Source organism: Molossus molossus, unplaced genomic scaffold, assembly GCF_014108415.1.
Source record: "Molossus molossus isolate mMolMol1 unplaced genomic scaffold, mMolMol1.p scaffold_m16_p_1, whole genome shotgun sequence".
Taxonomy (NCBI): Eukaryota; Metazoa; Chordata; class Mammalia; order Chiroptera; family Molossidae; genus Molossus; species Molossus molossus.
This window is the reverse complement of record NW_023425344.1, coordinates 180,380,825-180,401,292: the sequence shown is the minus strand read 5'-3', so window position 1 is coordinate 180,401,292 and position 20,468 is coordinate 180,380,825. Positions and strand designations below refer to the sequence as shown.

The 20,468-nt window shown below is 42.6% G+C and overlaps 1 protein-coding gene across 3 annotated transcripts in view; it reads right to left on the bottom strand.

Moving 5' to 3' along the window:
* NUSAP1 (nucleolar and spindle associated protein 1) overlaps positions 1-20,468 on the bottom strand; it is a 37,793-nt gene that overhangs the window by 12,566 nt on the left and 4,759 nt on the right. For 2 of the 3 annotated variants that reach the window (XM_036241436.1, XM_036241444.1), the window contains exons 2-6: positions 13,644-13,712; positions 8,432-8,626; positions 7,204-7,363; positions 1,947-2,048; positions 840-949 (exon numbers count right to left, since the gene is read on the bottom strand). In XM_036241436.1, the coding sequence (XP_036097329.1) occupies positions 840-949; positions 1,947-2,048; positions 7,204-7,363; positions 8,432-8,626; positions 13,644-13,712 (636 nt within the window). The remainder of the gene's footprint in view (positions 1-839; positions 950-1,946; positions 2,049-7,203; positions 7,364-8,431; positions 8,627-13,643; positions 13,713-20,468) is intronic. The other variant, XM_036241453.1, reaches the window with a different exon arrangement.

Genomic DNA, 20,468 nt, shown 5'->3' with positions numbered 1-20,468 from the left:
AGAAACATTGACGTGAGAGAGACACATCAAGTGGTTGCCACCCACACAACCTCAACAGGGGCCGGGGACAAACTGCAACCAAGGTACGTGCCCCTAGCGGGAACCGAACCCGGGACTCTCTGTTCCGCGGGCCAACGCTCTAACTGCTAAGCCAAACCGGCCAGGGCTTTTTGCCTTTTTTAAATCGACTTTATACTATTTTGTGTTGTAATACAACAAACTACCTTATTCTTTTTGAGAAATAGGCAGGTGGCTTGTTATTATTAATAATTCTAAAATAAATGTTTCCCAGGCCTCTCCCCTTGAACATCAGATACCATGTAAGACAAGAGCATCAACTTTCTAGGATAATATCAGCTCACTACTCTGCAAATTGAACCTTAGGGCTTTACTTTACCACCTTTTCTTACTTGAAGGGGCCTTGAGTCCAGTAGGACCTGGACCGAAGGCCCCCCAGGAAGCTCAGTAATCACTGAAAGCCTGTAAGTTAGCCACTGCTGGTCACCCTTTTTCCTTTAGGTGACAGACAGAATGAAGATGTCTTCAGCTATAAATCAGTCCATTCTCAAGAAAGATGACAGGCATAATGTCTGAATGTGGGACACAGAACAACTTATTGCTGCTTTGGAATTCTGTATAGTGAGGACTCACTGTTTATCTAGAGGGTTTTTAAAATTCTCATGGTGGGGGGAAAGCGATTTCAGATAATAAAGATGCCTTAAACTCAAACAAATCCGATCTGCTAATGGAGTAATAGAAAGCTGGCTGTATAATCCATAGTGTATAAACAGTATCAACATTAAAATAAAATATCTTAATCTGATTAAGAACATAATTACCTTCAGTTCTTTAAACAAGTTGTGTTGTTCAAAATGTTTCTTTTTTCTCTCAATATATTGATCAATGGACTCCATTTCCTTAAAACGGGCTTCATGAAGCTTCTTGAAGTCTAGAATGTTCCACAAAATATGAAAATTAGTAACAGGACAAAACCCATTTATTCATCTTCTCTTTGTTTTCCTGTTAGCAATACTTATTCTCTCTGCAACCCTAACATTCAATTTCAACATCATCTTTGCCAAAACTTTAATTTCAAAACATTTAGTTTTTGGAAACTCAGGGGGCAAAGCATATCTATCTTAAAAACTATCAAACATTCACCATCTCTCTATTGTCCATTTCACTGCTGACATCTTAGTTTAGTCCAAAGAATAATAGATTTGTCTTCTCCCCCTCACCAATTAATCAAATGGCCTTATTTAATAATAAATTTGATGTTTTATAATTCTTAGAAAGATCTATGCCAAGCATTTGCACACCTTTTCTGTAAAGGCAGATAGTAAATATTTTAGGCTTTGTGCCCAAAAACTGTATGATCTGTCTCATGTCCTTTTTTTTTTTATCCTCACCTGAGGATATTTTTCCATTTTTTTATTCAGACAGAGTGGGAGGGAGAGAGAGGAAGAGAGAAACATTGATGTGAAAGGGACACATCGAGTGGCTGCCACCCAAATGACCAACTGGGGCCGGGGACAAACCGCAACCGAGGTACGAACCCTTAGCAGGAACCGAACCCTGGACCACAGGCCGATGATCCAACCGCTGAGCCAAACCGGCCAGGGCTCATGTTCTTTTTTTTAATACAACCCCATAGAACTAAAAATCATTCTTAGCTCAAGGGGTATAAGAGGCCAAAGGTGGGCAGTAGTCTGCTGAACCCCTGCTCTGTGCTTTTCTAATTAAGTGTGTATACACACACACACACACACACACACATATACACACACACACACACACACACACATATATACAGCTAGAAAATGAGAAAAGGCAGATGCCAGCCCCAGTTCCCGCACCCCAGCTTTGAGCTGTGACGGTACACTCACTCCCCAACAGTAGCCTGAGGGGCCAAGCGTCACTTTATGTTTCTTGTGCGTAAAACTTACTTGGAGTAGTGCTTGCAATTCTTTTATTTTTTCCAGATTTGGAAAACCCATCTGTGTAGACAGACTTCTTTCTTCCCGAAGGTACCTTTGAATCTTCATTACCTGAATACAAAGATAAAGAACTAATGAAAAGATTTCAACAAATCTTGCCATTAAGAAATGTGTGAAAGTTAACATGAGCATATTCATGTGATAGGCTCTGCCAAGGTGCTGGGAGAAATGGCACACATAGAGCACAAAGAATGAGTTATAGCATCACTAACACTTCAGCTCCTGTGCTTCAAGTAGATAGAAATTTTGCTCCTGTATAGAAGTTATACCAAAATTTTATTTTTTTAATCCTCACCTGAGGATATTTTTCTGCTTATCTTCAGACAGAGTGGGAGGAAGAGGGAGAGAGAAACATCCACGTGAGAGAGACACATTGACTGGTTGCCTCCCGCACAACCCTGACCAGGTATGTGCCCTTGGCTGGAATCAAACCAACAATTCATTGGTCAGCGGGTCGACGCTCTACCTCTGAGCCAAACCAGCCAGGACATATAGCAAAAACTTAATGCACTTTTTCAGAACTTTTGCTATAAACATGCTATTATTGTAACCAGAATGATAAGAATCACCCAACTCCACCAGCCTAAAAAATACCATGAGCATTTTGGTATATTTCCTTAGATCCTTTGCTTCTAAAGGCAGACCTCAGAGATACTGAGGGTTCTATTCTAGACCACCACAATAAAGCAAGTAGTAATTATTTTTCTGGTGGAGGGTCTTGCCTTGAATTTGTTAAAAAAAAAAAAAGCCACATCTGTGAAGTGCAATAAAGCAAAGCATGCCTATGCTAGTTTTGTTTATTTTCCCTTTAAATTCAGTTGAAATCACAGTGTATATAAGGTTTACTGTTTGCTCCCACTTAAAATCATTTTCCACTTTCTGATACCTTTTTCAACTTGAGGTAATCTATTAAAAAATATGTAAGTTGGTTTTTCCGTGGCTGGTTTGGCTCAGCGGATAGAGCGTTGGCATGTGATCCAGAGAGACCCGGGTTCGGTTCCCCGTAAGGGCGTGTACCTCGGTTGGTTTGTCCCCAGCCCTGGTTGGGTCATGCGGGTGGCAACCACTTGATGTGTCCCTTTCACATCGATGTTTCTCTCTTGCTGTCTCTTCCTCTCTCTCCCTCCCACCCTATCTGAACAAAATATAGAAAAATGTCCTCGGGTGAGGATTAATAAAAAAAAATATGTAAGTGGGTTTTCAAGTAATACTACTTATAAAGTTGCCCATACTTAAGGTTCTCTAATGTAGCCATAAAACTAGGCAAAGAATATTTGATAGAGCAGTCAGGGCTCTAGAGGCTTCTGTTTGGACCTTGGCTCTAAAACCAGAGAGAGCCGGCTGGAATGGCTCAGTTGGTACACCAAAAGGTTGTGTGTTCAATTCCCGGTCAGGGCACACATCTGGACTGTAGGTTCAATTGCCAGTTGGGGAATCTATGGAAGGCAACAGATCAGTGTTTCTCTCTCTTTCCTTTCTTCTCTCTAAGCATGTCCTCAGATGAGGATTGAAGACAATGATAACAACAACAAAAAAATGCTTGGCCGGTGTGGCTCAGTGGTTGAGTGTTGACCCATGTACCAAGTCGCCAGTTTAATTCCCAGTCAGGGCCCATACTCAGGTTGTGGGACCGATCCCCAGTGGGGGGCATGCAGGAGGCGGCCAAATGATGTTCTCTCATTGATGTTTCTATCTTTCTCTCTCTCTTCCTCTCTCTAACACCAATAAAGAAAAAATTTAAAAAAAATAAAAAAGAAACAGCATTAAAAACAAAATGACAACAAAAACAAACAGAAAAGTTCCGTGAAAAACGAGTCAGTCCTCATAAGATACTTAATTACAAATGAAAATATGGTAACTTTATAGAGAAGCAACTTAACAGATGCCATCATAACCAGGTGATAGAAGTTAACATGACTAGACACAGGGCAAACCGATACCTGTGCCTTCTCAGTGGTGACTGCGAAGGACACAAACATCACTATGGAATCCAGCCAAAAGTGCATGATCTGAATCTAACCGTCAGCAACCTCAGAGAAACCAAGTCAGAGTAACCCCGCAAAACCACCTGTATAAAAAATGTCAACATCCTGAAAGACAAAGAAAGACTGAGGAACTATTTCAGATTAAAGTAGACTAAAGAAATAGGACAACGAAATGCAAATAATGAGCTGAAATTTTCCTTTAAGAGACATAACTGATGAAATTATTGATGCAACTAAAAAGGTCTATGGCTCTGGCTACTTTGGCCCAGCAGTTAGGGCGTCGGCCTGCGAACCAGTAAGTCATGGTTCAATTCCTGGTCAAGGGCACGCACCTCAGTTGTGGTTCTTCCCCAGCCCTGGTTGGGTCACGTGGGAGGCAACCAGTCAGTGTGGCTCTATCACATTGATGTTTCTCTCTCTTTCTCTCTCTCTCATGATTAAAAAAAATAAAAAGGTCTATGTATAGATTAGATTAGCAGTTCTCACACTTTGTAATCTCAGGATCCTTTTATACTCTCAAAAATTATTGAGACTCCCAAAGAATTTTTTTCCATGTATATTAGTTATATCTATCAATATATGCCATATCAGATACTAAGATATTTTAAAACATTTGATTTACTACACAACAATATGCCCATTAAATGTTAACATAAATTTATGAAAAATGGCCCTCGCTGGTTTGGCTTAGTGGTTAGAACATCAGCACATGTACCAAAGAGTTGTGGGTTGGATGCTGGTCCGATCCCTGTCCCTGGTTGGGATCGTGCAGGAGGTGGCCGGTCAACGTGTCTCACGTGGATGTTTCTCTCTCTCTCTGCCTCCCTCCCACTCTATCTGAAAATCCATGGGAAAATATCCTTGAGGATTAAAACAAATTTATGAAAAATGGCTAAAATTTCTAACACAAAAATAGTGAGTAAAGTGGTAATTTTTAAAAATACAATCTCTTTAATATCTGACTTATAAAAGGCAACTGGATTCTCTTATCTGCAGATAATATGTTGTGATACATTGTTTCGGTTGAGGTATACACATATGAAAACAAATCTTGCCACATAAAAATGCGTGATTGAAAAGGAAGTGTGCCCTGGCCAGTTTGGCTCAGCGGTTAGAGCGTTGGCCTGCGGTCCGGACAGACCCGGGTTCGGTTCCCGCTAAGGGCACGTACTTCGGTTGCAGTTTGTCCCCGGCCCTGGTTGGTCGTGTGGGTGGCAGCCACTCGATGTGTCCCTTCACATCGATGTTTCTCTCTCTCTCTCCCTCCCACTCTATCTGTACAAAAAATGGAAAAATATCCTCGGGTGAGGATAAAAAAAAAAAAAAAAAAGGAAGTGTATTTTAATAGGTTTCAAACATGAGGTGCTTATTAAAAACTGCAGCCTGGTCCAGCCGGCGTGGCTCAGAGGTTGAGTGTCGACCCATGCACCAAGAGGTCGCTGGTCCGATTCCTGATCAAGGCACATGCCCAGGTTGTGGGCTTGATCCCCAGTGGAAGGCATGAGGAGGCAGCCAATTGATGTTCTCTCTCATCAATGTTTCTATTTCTTTCTCCCTCTCCTTAAAATCAATAAAGGAAAAAAAATTTTTTTAAACTGCAGCCTGGCTGGTGTGGCTCTGCAGTTAGAGCATCGGCCCACAGACTGAAGGGCCTTGAGTTCGATTCCCAGTCAAGAGCACATACCTGGTTTGATTCTGGTCAGGGTTGTGCTGGAGACAATCAATCGATGTGTCTCTCTCACATCTACGTTTTTCTCTCTCTCTCTCATGCTCTCTCTCCCTCTCTCCACTCTATCTAAAAATTAATAGAAAAATATCCTCAGGTGAGCATTAACAAAAATAAATAAAAATTGCAGACTCCCAGACTCACCTTAGATCCTACTGAATCAGAACCTGGACTTCCTGGAAACAGAGTTAGTAAGAAATGCAAAATTCTGGGGAGAATGAGATGGCTTAGCATTAGAAATTCTGCATTTAGCCCTGACCAGTGTTGCTTAGTGGTTAGAGTGTTGGCCTGAGAACCAAAGCGTCGCGGGTTTGATTCCTGGTCAAAGGAACGTACTTGGGTTGCAGGCAAAGCCCAGCCCCAGTAGTCAAGGGTCATGTGAGAGGCAACCAGTCGATGAGTCTCTCTAACATCCATGTTTCTCTCTCTCCCTCCTTTCCACTCTATCTAAAAATCAGTGGAAAAATAGCCTTGAGTGAGGATTAACAAAAAAACAAACAAAAACAAACAAAAGAATTCTGCATTTAACTGCTTGGTGGAGACTAGACCAGGTAGACTGGCTGGGGTGAAATGAACACTGGGGCACTGTGTTGCAACTGGCAAGCTTCATGAGGAAGGAAATCAGAAAGCACCAAGTCCTGTTGGATATAAGGGAATTGATGTTTTCTGGTCTTATTGAAACAAACTTTTAGTTGAGAAAGTTTCAGGAAGAGGTTTTTAGGAGGTTAGTCTAAGAAGAATAAATATTTATCATAATAAAAAATGCCACACCACTGGGAAGTTTGACTTTGTAGCTCCCTTTAACTATTCTGGTTGAATAGGCAAACAGGTCTTTTGCACCTGTCTCTGGAGTAGGTCAGAAGGAGCTAATGGACAAAATGCAGGCTCTCCTCATCGAGTAGATATCAACTTCCCTAAAGGTCTACTCTTATTCTGGTTTATAAAATTGATAAAGATGCTCTAGTGGCCTACTATATTTGGTTCAAACTTTTGCTTGAATTGTCAAGCCCTTAGAAGTTGGTCTATAATGGTATTATGGGTTGAACTATATGCCCCCAAAAGATATGCTAACGTCCCAACCTCCAGGAGCAGTGATATATCCTTATTTGGAAATAGGATCTTTGTAGATGTAACCAAGTTAAGATGGGGTCATTAGTGTGGAAATTCTAATCCAATACGACTGGTGTCCTTTTAAGAAGACAGGGAGAATGTCATACAACAGAGGCAGAGATTTAGAGTAATGTGGCTGCAAGCTAAGAAACACTGATCAACTGCCACCACCAAAAGGCAGAACGAGGCCAGGCAAGATCCTATCCAAGGTTTAAGAGGAGAATGGCCCTACTGACACCTTGATTTCAGATTTCCAGCCTCCAGAACTGTGAGAGAACAAATGTGTTGTTTTAAGCCACCCAATTTGTAGCACTTTGTTACAGCAATCACAGGAACCTAAGGCACATGGCTGCTGAGCAAGTTCGGATTTATTTACTGGGCATACCATTTATTCCACTGTTTCCCGAGGACACTGCATTCTGGTCTCCTTGGCTCTCATCTAGTGGAGAAGGAACTTCAGCAGCAGTTCTGAGAACCTGGTCTTTCAGCTTTTCTTCATTCTGGACCTCAGTCAGATTATTTGTTTTTATCTCTGAATGATCCTGCTACAAATTTTAAAAGGAAATAAATGACTTAAATGATAAACAAGAAGTCGTCACATTTGAAAGTAACTAAGAGAGTACATCTTAAAAGTTCTCATCACATGAAAAATATTTTTGTAACTATGTATGGTGATGGATATTAACTAGAGTTATGGTGCTCATTTTGCAATATATACAAACACCAACCAAATCATTAGGTTGTACACCTGAAACTAATCTTTTACATTAATTATATCTCAATTTAATATATACTATTAAAAAATTTTAAATATTGCTTAGAGTCAGATATTTAAAAATAAGAGAAGTAATTACTCCCTTCAAAAGATAAGGTACCAAGCTGAGGGGGAAAGGAGTTAAAGAAAAGTAGAAGAATAAGATTTTATTTTTATTGATAAAAATTATTTAAAGAAATTTTTAAATTTATGTATTTTTTAATTGATCTATTTTTGTTATAGATGTTTTTCCTGGAGAATAAAATTTTAGAGTGGCATGTTTGGTTCTCTGCCTCATCAAGGGTTACAAGAGTGTGACTTTGGGACTAGGATACACTAGGGACCACTGGAAGGCACAAATGACAAGATTAACTTGTTTACGGATGAGAAACCAACACCAAGAGGCCCAGATATGCTAACAACTAAGGGATTGTACAAAGATAGAAAATAAATACCAGGACCATGTATTGTAAAAACTGTTTGAATGAAAGGATAATATAATCAGAGCCCTTGGGAAGCCCCTGCAATCACATGGCCGTGCTGCTCTAAGACTAAGACTAGTGTGACCACCAGGTCTGGGACAGGATAGGGAAGAGGAAAAAAAATCATATTTAATGTTGGTTTCTTTCCTTCTTATGTACTACACCTCACTTAAGTTAACACTTAATGAAGGTCTGTATTTCTTCAACAAATATTTAATGTGTGTTTAGACTTAATTAGTGCTTCCTGAGCGCCAGCCTGAGGGACTTGATGTTGAGCAGCCTAGACTTGAGTCTGTACGTGCATGGAACTTACAACACACAGTGTTTACCACTACCTGAGAGCATAAGGGAATATTTAAAAAGTTCCAAGGATATACCAATTCTAGCACAGGTGGCGGCTTATTTTCAGTTTGCGCACTTCCATTTATCTGGGCATTAGGATTCCTGTGGACAGTCCTGCGCCTTCTCCTTGTTTTGGTGACATGGCCAGCCAGTTCCCTCACGGTGAGTCCCTGGCTGCTAATCTGTATCTCGGTCTCATCACAAGAGGATGCAGAAGTTTGACTTTCATCCTGAAAAGAGAGATATTAATCTGCCATGTCCTATGTAGAGAGGTATGATACTCAGAAAGACCAGCATTTAAACAGAAAAAAACCCCATATATCACATATGCCTAAGATATTTTTAAAACTCTTCAGCACTAAATTACAGGCAATGACAAGAAATAAAGAGCAGTCAAAAAGAAACAATCACATTTAACAACCCAGGCTAAAAAACTAGGCTAAGGCCCTGGCCGATATGGCTCAGCAGTTGGGGTATCGGCCTATGGACTGAGGGGTCACGGGTTCGATTCCAGCCAAGGCAAGAACCGGGGTTGCAGGTTTGATCACCGGTCCTGATGGGGGGGGTCGTGTGGGGTGCAACCAATTGGTGTTTCTCTGACATCGATGTTTCTGTCTATTCCTCTCTCCCTTCCACTCTGTCTAGAAAGCAATGGAAAAATATCCTCCGGTGAGGATTTAAAAAAAAAACACCAAGCCCTGGCCGATTCGGCTCAGCGGTTAGAGCGTCGGCCTGTGGTCCAGAGAGACCCGGGTTCAGTTTCCGCTAAGAGCACGTATCTTGGTTGCAGTTTGTCCCTGGCCCTGGTTGGTCGTGCGGGTGGCAGCCACTCGATGTGTTACCTTTCACATTGATGTTTCTCTCTCTTCCTCTCCCTCCCTCCCACTCTATCTGAACAAAAAATGAAAAAATGTCCTCGAGTAAAGGAAAAAAAAACAAAAAACCAAAAACCTAGGCTAGGAAAGCATTCAATGTTATCTTAGTATGAGTAAATAAGCAAATTATTAAAAGCGCATTAATTTATTGAATATATGCTATGTGCCAGGTAGTATGCTATAATTAATAATAATTACAGCTGATATCACTTTATTGGATTGTTTACATGAATTATCTCATTTACTTCTCAAAGCCTATGAGACAGGTACTAATATTAACTCCAGTTCACAGATGAGCAATCTGGGGCTTAGAGACGTCCAAGTCAACTTGTCAAAGGTGAAAATGAGGTGAGGTAAGAATGGCACTTGCACTACCATAAACTAAAAGTAAAGACCCACATTATCAAAACAGCGCGGTATAGGTACCAGAATACCTCACACAGACCTGCTTATATAATAATCATTCTGTGATAATGGTCGTACTTCATACTCGTGGGGGAAGGTTGGATTCATCATTCAACACACGATGCTGAGAAAAATATATATATATATTTTTTTAATCCTCACCTGAGGACACGTTTCCATTTTTTTGTTTAGTTAGAGTGGGAGGAAGAGAGAGAGAGAAACATCGACGTGAAAGGGACACGTTGAGTGGCTGCCACCCACACGGCCAACCAGGGCCGGGGACAAACTGCAACTGAGGTACGTGCCCTTAGTGGGAACCGAACCTGGGTCTCTCCAGACCGCAGGCCGACGCTCTAACTGCTGAGCCAAACCGGCCAGGGCTGAGAAAATTGTTTTTTAATATTTTGGGGGGAGGCAACGAAACTTGATCATTTTCTTTTTTTTTAATCCAAACCCGAGGACATTTTTCCATTTTTTGTTCAGATAGAGCGGGAGGGAGAGAGAGGAAGAGAGAGAGAAACATCGATGTGAAGGGACACATTGAGTGGCTGCCACCGGCACAACCAACCAGGGTCTTGGTCGGGGACAAACTGCAACCAAGGCACGTGCCCTTAGCGGAAACCGAACCCGGGTCTCTCTGTACCGCAGGCCGACGCTCCAACCGCTGAGCCAAACCGGCCAGGGCGAAACTTGATCATTTTCTCACAGCAAATCAAAAATCTGTTGTTCCAGTTACTGATGCATTCATTGGTTGATTCTTGTACGTGCCCTGACTGGGGATTGAACCCACAACTTTGGCATGTCAGGACGATGCTCTAAACAACTGAGCTACCTGGCCAGGGCCTAGGGTAATTGTTTCTTATCTTAACTGTCTCAGACTAAAGGCTTTCCTCAAATGTCTATGGCTGTTGGTCTTTTATTCATATTTCAAAGCAAAAACCTCATTAGGAGTTTGAATGTGTGCAAGCAATTGTTATCTGACACAATCTGATCTACTAGGTTCCTTAGGAGGAGACTATTGTGTTGGGGATCCTTCAATGCCAAAAGGACTTTGCTTGATAACCATTTGATGTTCTTACAGAGAAATCTAATATTTTAGCTGGTGGTAGTCTGTGCATGGAAGTAGGGGAGAGACTGCTTTGTATCCTAATTTTTCAGTCCACTTCACTATATTGTACCCGGACCCCCTGAGAGTAATTTAGTTGGCCTGGGTTTTGATGAAGCCTATATACCAATATTTTTAAAAATTATTCTCCCTACCCTGGCCTGTTTGGCTCACTGGTTAGAGAGTTGGCCTGTGGTCCAGAGAGTCCTGGGTTCAGTTCCCGCTAAGGGCACATACCTTGGTTGCAGTTTGTCCCCGGCCCTCCTTGGGGTCGTGTCGGAGGCAGCCACTCGACGAGTCCCTTTCACGTCGATGTTTCTCTCTCTCTTACTTGCTCGCTCTCCCTCCCACTCTATCTGAACAAAAGTGGAAAAATGTCCTCAGGTGAGGATTAAAAAAAAAAGATTCTCTCCAAATGATTCTCCTACACAACCTGCACTGAGAACCACAATGTCAAGTATACGTATTGGGAGTGAAAGAATAAGGAGGCTTAGAGAATGGAAGGTTCTGGTCAGAGGTGAAATTTTATCAAGTAGTATAGTTCCAAGGGATGTAAAGTCCAGGGAATGCTCAAAGAAGTGGATGGCTGATGAACAGCAGAAACAAAAGTCACTGGAGGTAAGAAACCAGAAGGCACGGGTAGTAAGAGACACATCCAGATGAACCTTTGAATTCACCCAAAATAAGGTTGAGACATGAGGTGATAAGGAAGACAACAAGATGGTGAACATCAGAAAGTAACAGGGAAGTCAACAGATCAGAGAGGAGAAAGGTGAGCATAACTTCAAAGGAGCAGGGATATTTACATGAGAGTAGAAAGATGCTCTCTGGATCTGACTTCTCAACTCCCTGGATAGTCATAGGGAAGAGAATAAAAAGAAAAAGAAGCCTGTCCGGTATGGTTCAGTGGTTAAGCATTGAACCGGGTTCTACCAAGAGGTCGCAGGTTCGATTCCCAGTCAGGGCACATGCCCAGGTTGTGGGCATAATCCCCAGTGGGGGGGGGGGGATGCAGGAGATGGCCAATCGATGTTCTCTCTCATTGATGTTTCTATCTCTCTCTCTCTCTCCTTTCCTCTCTCTCTAAAAATCAATAAAGAAAAAGAAAATTTAAAAAAACAGAAAAAGAAACTGTCCACTATACAAGTGGTACCTTTGGGTTACAACAGATTAAAATATATAGAGACATTTTTATTCTTATTTATTTATTTAAACACTTACCTGAGGATACTTTCCCATTTATCTTCAGATAGAGTGGGAGGGGGGGAGGGGAGGGAGTATGGAGGGAGAGGGAATGAGGGAGGGAGGGGAAGAGAGAGAGGGAAGAAAAGGGGGGAGAAACATGGATGTGAGAGACACATTGACTGGCTACCTCCTGCACGACCTCGACCAGGGCCGGGACAGAACCACAACCGAGGTATATGCCCTTGAGAGGAATCAAATCTGCGACTCTTTGGTCCGTGGGCTGACGCTCTAACCGCCGAGCCAAACTGGCCAGGACTATCCTTAACCATTTAAACACACACAAGCACATAAAATTATTTAGTGCTGCAAAAACATTTAATTAATTGAAAATTAATTATTTTTTGTGATCTATTTTTAGTAAATTAAAACCTGGAATCAAAATAATTTTGAATATTCAAAGTTTTTAAATGTTTATAAGTTGGAATATAGTTAAGAGACTATACAGATAGAGAAGAGGAAGTTAGATTTTCTTTTTCTTTTTTTTATCCTCACCCGAGGACATTTTTTGATATTTTGTTCAGATAGAGTGGGAGGGAGAGAGAGGAAGAGACAGAGAGAGAGAAACATCAACGTGAAAGGGACACATCTAGTGGCTGCCACCCACAGGACCCAACCAGGGCTGGAGACAAACTGCAACCGAGGTACATGCCCTTAGCGGGAACCGAACCCAGGTCTCTCCAGACCGCAGGCCAACGTTCTAACTGCTGAGCCAAACCGGCCAGGGCAGATTTTCAGTTCACATTTAGAATTTACCTTCCTTTCTAGATATATAAACAGATGTTCTCTAAGGCCCAGTTCCTTAAAGCCTTTTAACATTTTCCCTATTTCAAGTTAAGAAATCTGGCCCTAATGAAGCATTCATTGATCCTTTTAGGTGGCATGCCTTCTCAGAAACCTCTGGTATGACCCAGCGGGTTGCTTAGTGGATTAAGCAGCGTCCCATGTACTGAGAGGTCAGGTCGCTGATTCTATTCCTGGTCAGGGCACTTGCCTAGGTTGCGGGCTCGATCCCCTGTGGGGGCGTGCAGTAGGCGGCCAGTTGATGTTTCTCATTGATGTTTCTATCTCTCCCTCTCCCTTCCTCTCTCTCTAAAATCAATAAAAACATATTTAAAAAGAAAGAAAGAAACCTCTGGTGTGGATTTAAAGGAGCCATGACAACTTCTGTCATCAGCAGTGGTTTACAGTTTGTTACAAGTCTCTTTCACAGTCCTCACTTTGTTTAATTCTCACACGACTCAATACAGCAGAGCAGGAACTAAGAATCAAGGAGTTTGACTTTTCTCAGGTAACACAAAAAGAAATGAGAAAGCTGCTACTTAAACTGGGTTTTTCTGACTTTGAATCCAGTTCCTTCCCTACTCATACTACGTTATAACTTCTGTCAAAAAGTAGTCAACTTTTGCATTTGTACAAGAAGATCTTATTTGACAGATTACATGCTGCAAGGCAGTTTCACCATTTATAACTGGTAGTTATTATGACAGGACTCACTATAACCAGTAATGATCTCTTTGATAATAAACAATATGTCTTAGAAGTCATCACTCATTGTATTTATTATCATTCATTAACTAAATATGATTGTTTTGCTAAACAGGTGATGAAAAACCTTACCTGATTTCCATTTTCTTTTCTTGTTTCCTGTTTCAGGTGGGCTTTCAAGGCTTTTAGCAACTTGTCTGCCTGCAGGAAAGTTACAGATCTTAACAGCAGAGCCAAAAATCAATTAAGCAAGACAGATACATTGAACATTTTTTCCTGTTTTTAAATTCATCAAATGTCCTTTGGGCCAGCTCTGGGAATAGAATGAAGACCAAAACAGAATTGGTCCCTGCCCTCAGATTTCACAGCAGAGGCGATGACAACGCAAGGGGTCAGTGCCAGCTGAGGGAGCTCGGGATGCTGTGAGAGAACACAGCTGGACTTGCCCACCAGGGTGGACTTCAGCAGGTAAGTGAATGCTAGTTCTAAGATAAAGACATGCTACCTTGGCCGGTTTGGTTCAGCAGTTAGAGCGTTGGCCTGTGGTCTGGAGAGACCGGGTTTGGTTCCCGCTAAGGGCATGTACCTCGGTTGTAGTTTGTGCCCCGGCCCTGGTTGGGTTGTGTGGGTGGCAGCCACTCGATGTGTCCCTTTCATGTCGATGTCTCTCTCTTCCTCTCTCTCCCTCCCACTCTATCTGAACAAAATTATCAAAAAATGTTCTTGGGTGAGGACAAAAAAAAAAGAGATAAAGACATGCTGTCTCTAGCTGTTGAGGTCTGAAGGATGGTTAGGAGAGAGTGGGACATAGGAAAAGGGTAAAGAAATAGCATGGGAAGGCAAGAATGAGAGTGAAGTTTGAAAAGTGTAGCTACAGGTCAGTGTGCCTGGAGTGTGGAGCTGTTGGAGGAGATGGTAAGAGAATGTTAGGAAGGTGGGGAGGGGCCTGATCCTACCAGGTCTTATAAACTTCTTAAGAGCATAATCTTAACCCGCAGGGTAAAGGGCAGTCTCTAAAGAGTCTGCAGCAGGGTAGTGCGTGGTCAATTTTGCATTACTCAGAATGATCAGTCCGGCTGAACAAGGTGCAGGACATGTTTGAGGGGGGTAAGGTGGAAGACAGGGAAAACAGCTAGGAGGCTGGTGTAGGAAACCAGAGATGACTGTGGCCTGAATTAGAACAGGGCTGAGACAGTATAAATGGCTTCAAAATCTTCCTAGGGAGTAAAATCAGCATGAATGTGCAGGTTGAGGAATAGGGAAACTTTGTTATACTCAGATTTATGGCTTGGGCAGCTGGTGGAGTGTGGCGGGGTCTCTAAGATGGGGAATGCCAAAGATGGGCTGGTCTTACAAAGGAGGATTACAGGTCCCTGGGGGAAGGTAACTCCTAGACCCCCCCCACCCCCGCCGGAAACCTTTCCTTATTCCTTCCTGAGAGAGAAATTCTAATTAAATTGGTAATGTTGTCCTATGTTTAAAATGTCAAGCATATTAGTTTCATTCTCTTTTCCTCCACTTCCACCCAGCCATGTGGATGACAGCCAGATTTCCTTCTCAAGGGGGCCCAACCTCTAGGCGTGGTTCTTGTCTGGCCACATATATCATCCGCCATGTGTCCAGGAGAGAATGGCAGAGATCCTGATTTGGTTTGGGCTTCGGGACAGCAGAGGCTGTGTTGGGTGCGAAGCATATACTGCGGCACCACAGAGCTAGTGATAAAGTGCTGCCTTCCTTCCTTCTTTTTTTTTAATCTTCAGATAAAGTGGGAAGGGGGGAGAGAGAGAGAAACACTGACATCAGAGGGACACATCGACTGGTTGCCTCTTGCACGACCCTGACCAGGGCCGGGGACGAACTGCAACTGAGGTACATGCCCTTGACCGGAATTGAAGCTGCGACTCTTTGGTCTGCGGGCCAATGCTCTAACTGCTGAGCCAAACCGGCCAGGGCCTGCCTTCCTTTCTACTTGCGTTTGTTCCTTGAACCTCTCTTGGGGTCTTCTCTGTGCAGGAGATGATTAGCAGGGCAGAACTTAGGCATTGTTGGTTCTGACTCTAACATCTTTTCCCCCCAAACCACTTTACTGAAGCATGGTTGTCACATACCAAAGCTGTAGATATTTAATGTATACGTGTCTGGAGATAAGTATACACCCATAAAACCATCATCATTGCCACAAACTTATCCATCACCTCCTTTTCCTACTGCCCTTTTGTGGGTTTTTTTTTTTTTGGTGGTAAGAGTACTTAAAATTTTTTTAAGAGGATAAATCTTAGTTAAGTGTACAATACAGTATTGTCGATCATAAATTGTATGTTGTACAGATTTCCAGGACATCTTCTTGGGATATCACGAAAATCTCACCAAACACACAGCAATGAGGAAATGGGGTGCCTATTGACAGCCAAGTGAGGGCTTCTAGCAAGTTGTATGATATGAGATAGTGCTCAAGAGAGTTGAGCTGGAGGTACAGATGTTAAATATCAGCACGTACTCATGCATCCCCTCAACAAGCATTTATGGTGCTCAACACTGTTTCAGGCACTGGAGAGACAGTGGTGAACAAGAGAGACACGGTCCCTGCTCTCCAGGAGCCTCGAGTGGTGGACTAATAGGGAAATTGCCTGTTAACCGAGTAAGCTAAAATAAATGCTGTGACATCAGGTGCTATTAATCAAAAAACAAAACTGGTAACTGAACTGGGGGTGCTACCTGAGTTAGTCAGGAAAGGCTTCCAAGAGGTATGACTTTTGAGCTGAGATGTGAATGAGAAGAGGCAGCAGCTGAACATGTCGGGGAGGAGCATTCCAGGCAGAGGGACACCAAGCCCAGAGGCCCTGAGATGGGTTGGTGAATGTGAAGGACAGAAAGAAGTGACATGGTAAACACCTGGGCAAGTGGAGGGCAAGGGAGATCAGAGAGGTGACCAGAGCCTGGGTCAATAGAGGGCTAAAGGCCACTGCGGGCAGTATGGATTTCTTCCTCCTAGCTTGCTATTACAAACAAATGATAAGTCTATATAAAAGTTGAAATAGTTTAGCCCTGGCCAGTTTGGCTCAGCGGTTAGAGCGCCGGCCTGCAGTCCGGAGAGACCCGGGTTTGGTTCCCGCTAAGGGCACATACTTCAGTTGCAGTTGTCCCCGGCCCTGGTTGGTCGTGCGGGTGGCAGCCACTCGATGTGTCCCTTCACGTCGATGTTTCTCTCTCTCTCTCTCCCTTCCTCTCTCTCCCTCCCACTCTATCTGTACAAAAAAAAAAAAAGGAAAAATATCCTCGGGTGAGGATAAAAAAAAAAAAAAAGGTTGAAATAGTTTAGTAAAGTACTCTTATACTCCCCACCTAGATTCAACAATTGTTAATATTGTGTCATATTTGCTTTCTCACTATATTGATATATATTTCTTGCCATGCTATTTGAAAATAAGTTCCAGACATCATGATACTTTACCACTAAATATATCAACCACATCTCCTAAAAGTAAAGAGATATTTTCCTACATAATCTCAAATGCATTATCATCCCTAGGAAAGGTAGTAATTTCCAAAAACCCTCTGATAAGTAGCCCATAATCAAATTTCCTCGACTCTCTCCAATGTTAGCTGTTTTCTTTTTTGACATTTTCCTCCAAATCAAGATCAAGCCAAGTTTCTCATATTACTTTTGGAGGAGTTTCGATTTTATTGCAGGTATAAGAAAAGTCATAGGAGGTCACTGAGCAGAAAATAATGACACGTTCTAAGTTCCAAATAGCATTCAACTACTGAGAATACTACTGCGAGGTAAGAGTAAAGGCAAGGAGAGCAACAGACAGGTTGAAGCAGTGCTCAAGGGACAAGGGTGCTGTGACCCAGGTTTGTAGCACTGGAGATGCATAGGTCAGATTTCAAGTTACTTCGGAGGAAGAGCTCACAGGATAAGTGGTTGGTGAGCAGTAAAGGAAGGAATGAGAGTGGTCTAAAGTGGGTCTGAGCCATTTACTGAAATTGGGAAGAGGTCTTCATTGTTTTGAACTCATCATGCTGTATAAGATGCACTTAAATACATGAGTCAGCAGCTCAGGGGAGAGGTCCCCTGGAGATGTCGATTTGGGAGTCATTAACCCTAGAAAAATTTAGAGTTATTATACTAGATAAGGTCACCAAGGGAGAAAGCAGTTAGAGAAAAGAAGGCCAAGGAGAGAACTCCACATTTAGAGTTTTGGCAGAGGAAGAACCAGCAAAGAAGAAAAAAGTTCTAGTAAGGCAGGACAAATTGAAATATCAGCAAGATGGACAAGAGCTTTGTAAACATGGTTCCTCGATAAGAGCATTTTAATGGAAAAGAACTGAGAAACTGGGCAGTAGGTGAAGGATGTGGAGTCAGGAAAGAATTTTATTTATTTATTTTTTTATCTTCACCTGAGGACATTTTTTGTTCAGATAGAGCGGGAGGAAGAGAGAGAGAGAGAGAGAAACATCAACGTGAAAGAGACATCGAGTGGTTGCCACCAGAACAGCCAACCAGGGCTGGGGACAAACTACAACCGAGGTACATGCCCTTAGCGGGAACCGAACCCGGGTCTCTCTGGACCACAGGCCGACACTCTAATCACTGAGCCAAACCAGCCAGGGTGGGGAAAGAATTTTTGTTTCTTTTTTTTAAAAGACGGGTGATACCACCCTGGCTGGTTTTGCTAAGTGGTTAGAGCATCCATCCATGGACCAAAGAGTTGTGGGTTCAATTCCAATCAAGGGCACGTACCTCAGTACCTCATTTGTGGTTCGGTCCCTGGCCAGGGTTGTGTGGGAGCCAATCAATCGATGTGTCTCTCTCACATCAATGTTTCTCTCTCTCCTTCCCACTCTGTCTGAAAATAAATGGAAAAATATCCTCAGATGAGCATTAAAAAAAAAAAGTTAAAAAATAATAAAAGAGCCCTGGCCAGTTTGGCTCAGCGGCTAGAGCGTTGGCCCGTGAACCAGAGAGCCCTGGGTTTGGTTCCCACTAAGGGCATGTACCTCGGTGGCAGTTTGTCCCTGGCTCTGGGTGGGGTCGTGTGGGTGGCAACCACTCGACGTGTCTTTCTCACATCGATGTTTCTCTCTCTCTTCCTCCTGCTCTATCTGAAGATAAATGCAAAAATGTCCTCTGGTGAGGATAAAAAAATAAAAATATAAAATATAGGTGATATTTCATAAGTTATATAAATGTCCAATCATTATGCTATACGCCTGAAATTAAAGTAATATAGTACAGTCAACTGTAATTGAACATTTTTTAAAAAGGATGATGTTGCCTGGCCAGTTTTGCTCAGTGGTTAGAGTGTTGGCCTGCGAATGGGAGAGTCCTGGCTTCGGTCCCTGCTAAGGGCACAAATCTCGGTTGCAGTTTGTCCCCTGCCCTGGTTGGGGTTGTGTGGGTGGCAACCATTCAATAAGTCTCTCTCACGTAGATGTTTCTCTATCTCTCTTCCTCCCTCTCTCCCTCCTGCTTTCAGAGAAACAAAAGAGGATGATGTTAAGACTTACCTGACTGCATGCATTATGGAAATGAACCAGCAGAGTGAGAGAACCTGATGCAGGAGAGAGAGCAATTGCAGGAGTGTATCCATACGTGAAGGAACAGGATCCCCAGCACAAATGGCGAGGCTGCCCTTAGGTACAACATTTTACTGTAACAGGAGGGAGGCAGAGCAGGTGGGACAGGTGCAGGCTGTCTGGAGTGTTTGGGTTGGAAAGATGAGGTAATTTTTAACTGATTGCACCTGTTTTTCCGTGGTCTATGAGGAAAAGTCATCAAGTGTGGGAATAGAGCCAATCTGAGGTGAGAAAATATGAAACACTACCCTCAAAAATGGGAAAGTTAAGACTACCAAGGGAGTGTGGTAGAATCAGATTTTACAATTTATGGCCATAAATTAAGTTTAACCAACAAGGTGATATTTTCCAGCCAGGATTAAGCATATAGCTGAGTTCAATCAGGCTTAGAGTTTTGCCCGGTGAAGGAAGAAAGCTGCAAGAAAGTGGAAACAGTGCTAGTCTTCTTCATAATATAAGCTGGCTAGAAGGAAAGTGAGGGAATGGGTGAGAAGAAAAAGACCAGGGCCACATAATAAATCTTAGTAACTGACTTCTTCATTTTGCTTTACCATTAATAGCAGGATCTCAATAAAAAGCGCTAATATTTTCTCTTCTACACTTATTTAGAATGTTATCATAATGGTGGAATTTACTTAAATCTTACCGTTACTTTTCTTTTTTCATCCTCACCCGAAGACATTTTTGCATTTATCATCAGATAGAGCAGGAGGGAGAAAGGGAGAAAGAGAGAGAGAGAAACATTGACCTGAGAGAGACACAGCGACTGGCTGCCACCCACACAACCCCAACTGGGGCCAGGGACGAACAGCAACCAAGGTATGTGCCCTTAGCAGGAACCGAACCCAGGACTCTCCGGTCTGAGGACCAATGCTCTTACCGCTGAGCCAAACCAGCCAGGGCATGGTTACATTTTTAAAATAATTAAATCTTAATAATTTCTTATAGCAATTTATTCATTTTTCGCTATGTACTTGGAATTTAAAAAGGTAATTGAGACTTCCAGTCAAGATGGTGGCGTAGGTAAACGAGGTTTTGCATCCTCCAACAACCACATCAAAATTACAACTAAACTACAGAACAACCATCATTCAAAACCACCTGAAATCGAATGAATGGAAGTCTTAGAACTACAAAATTAAATAAGCCACATTGAGACTGGTAGTAGGGGTGGAGGCATTGATGGGCTGGTCCCACACCCACATGTGGCAGATAAAAATCAGGAGGCTACCTCAGCTGTGAAGGTCCTTCCTGAGGAGTGAGGGGTTCCTGTCCTACACCAAACGCCCAGCTCAGGGTTCCAGTGCCAGGAAGAGAAGTCACCACCACTTCTGGCTGTAAAAACCAGCAGGAAGGCTGAGGGAGGCTGAGGCCGCT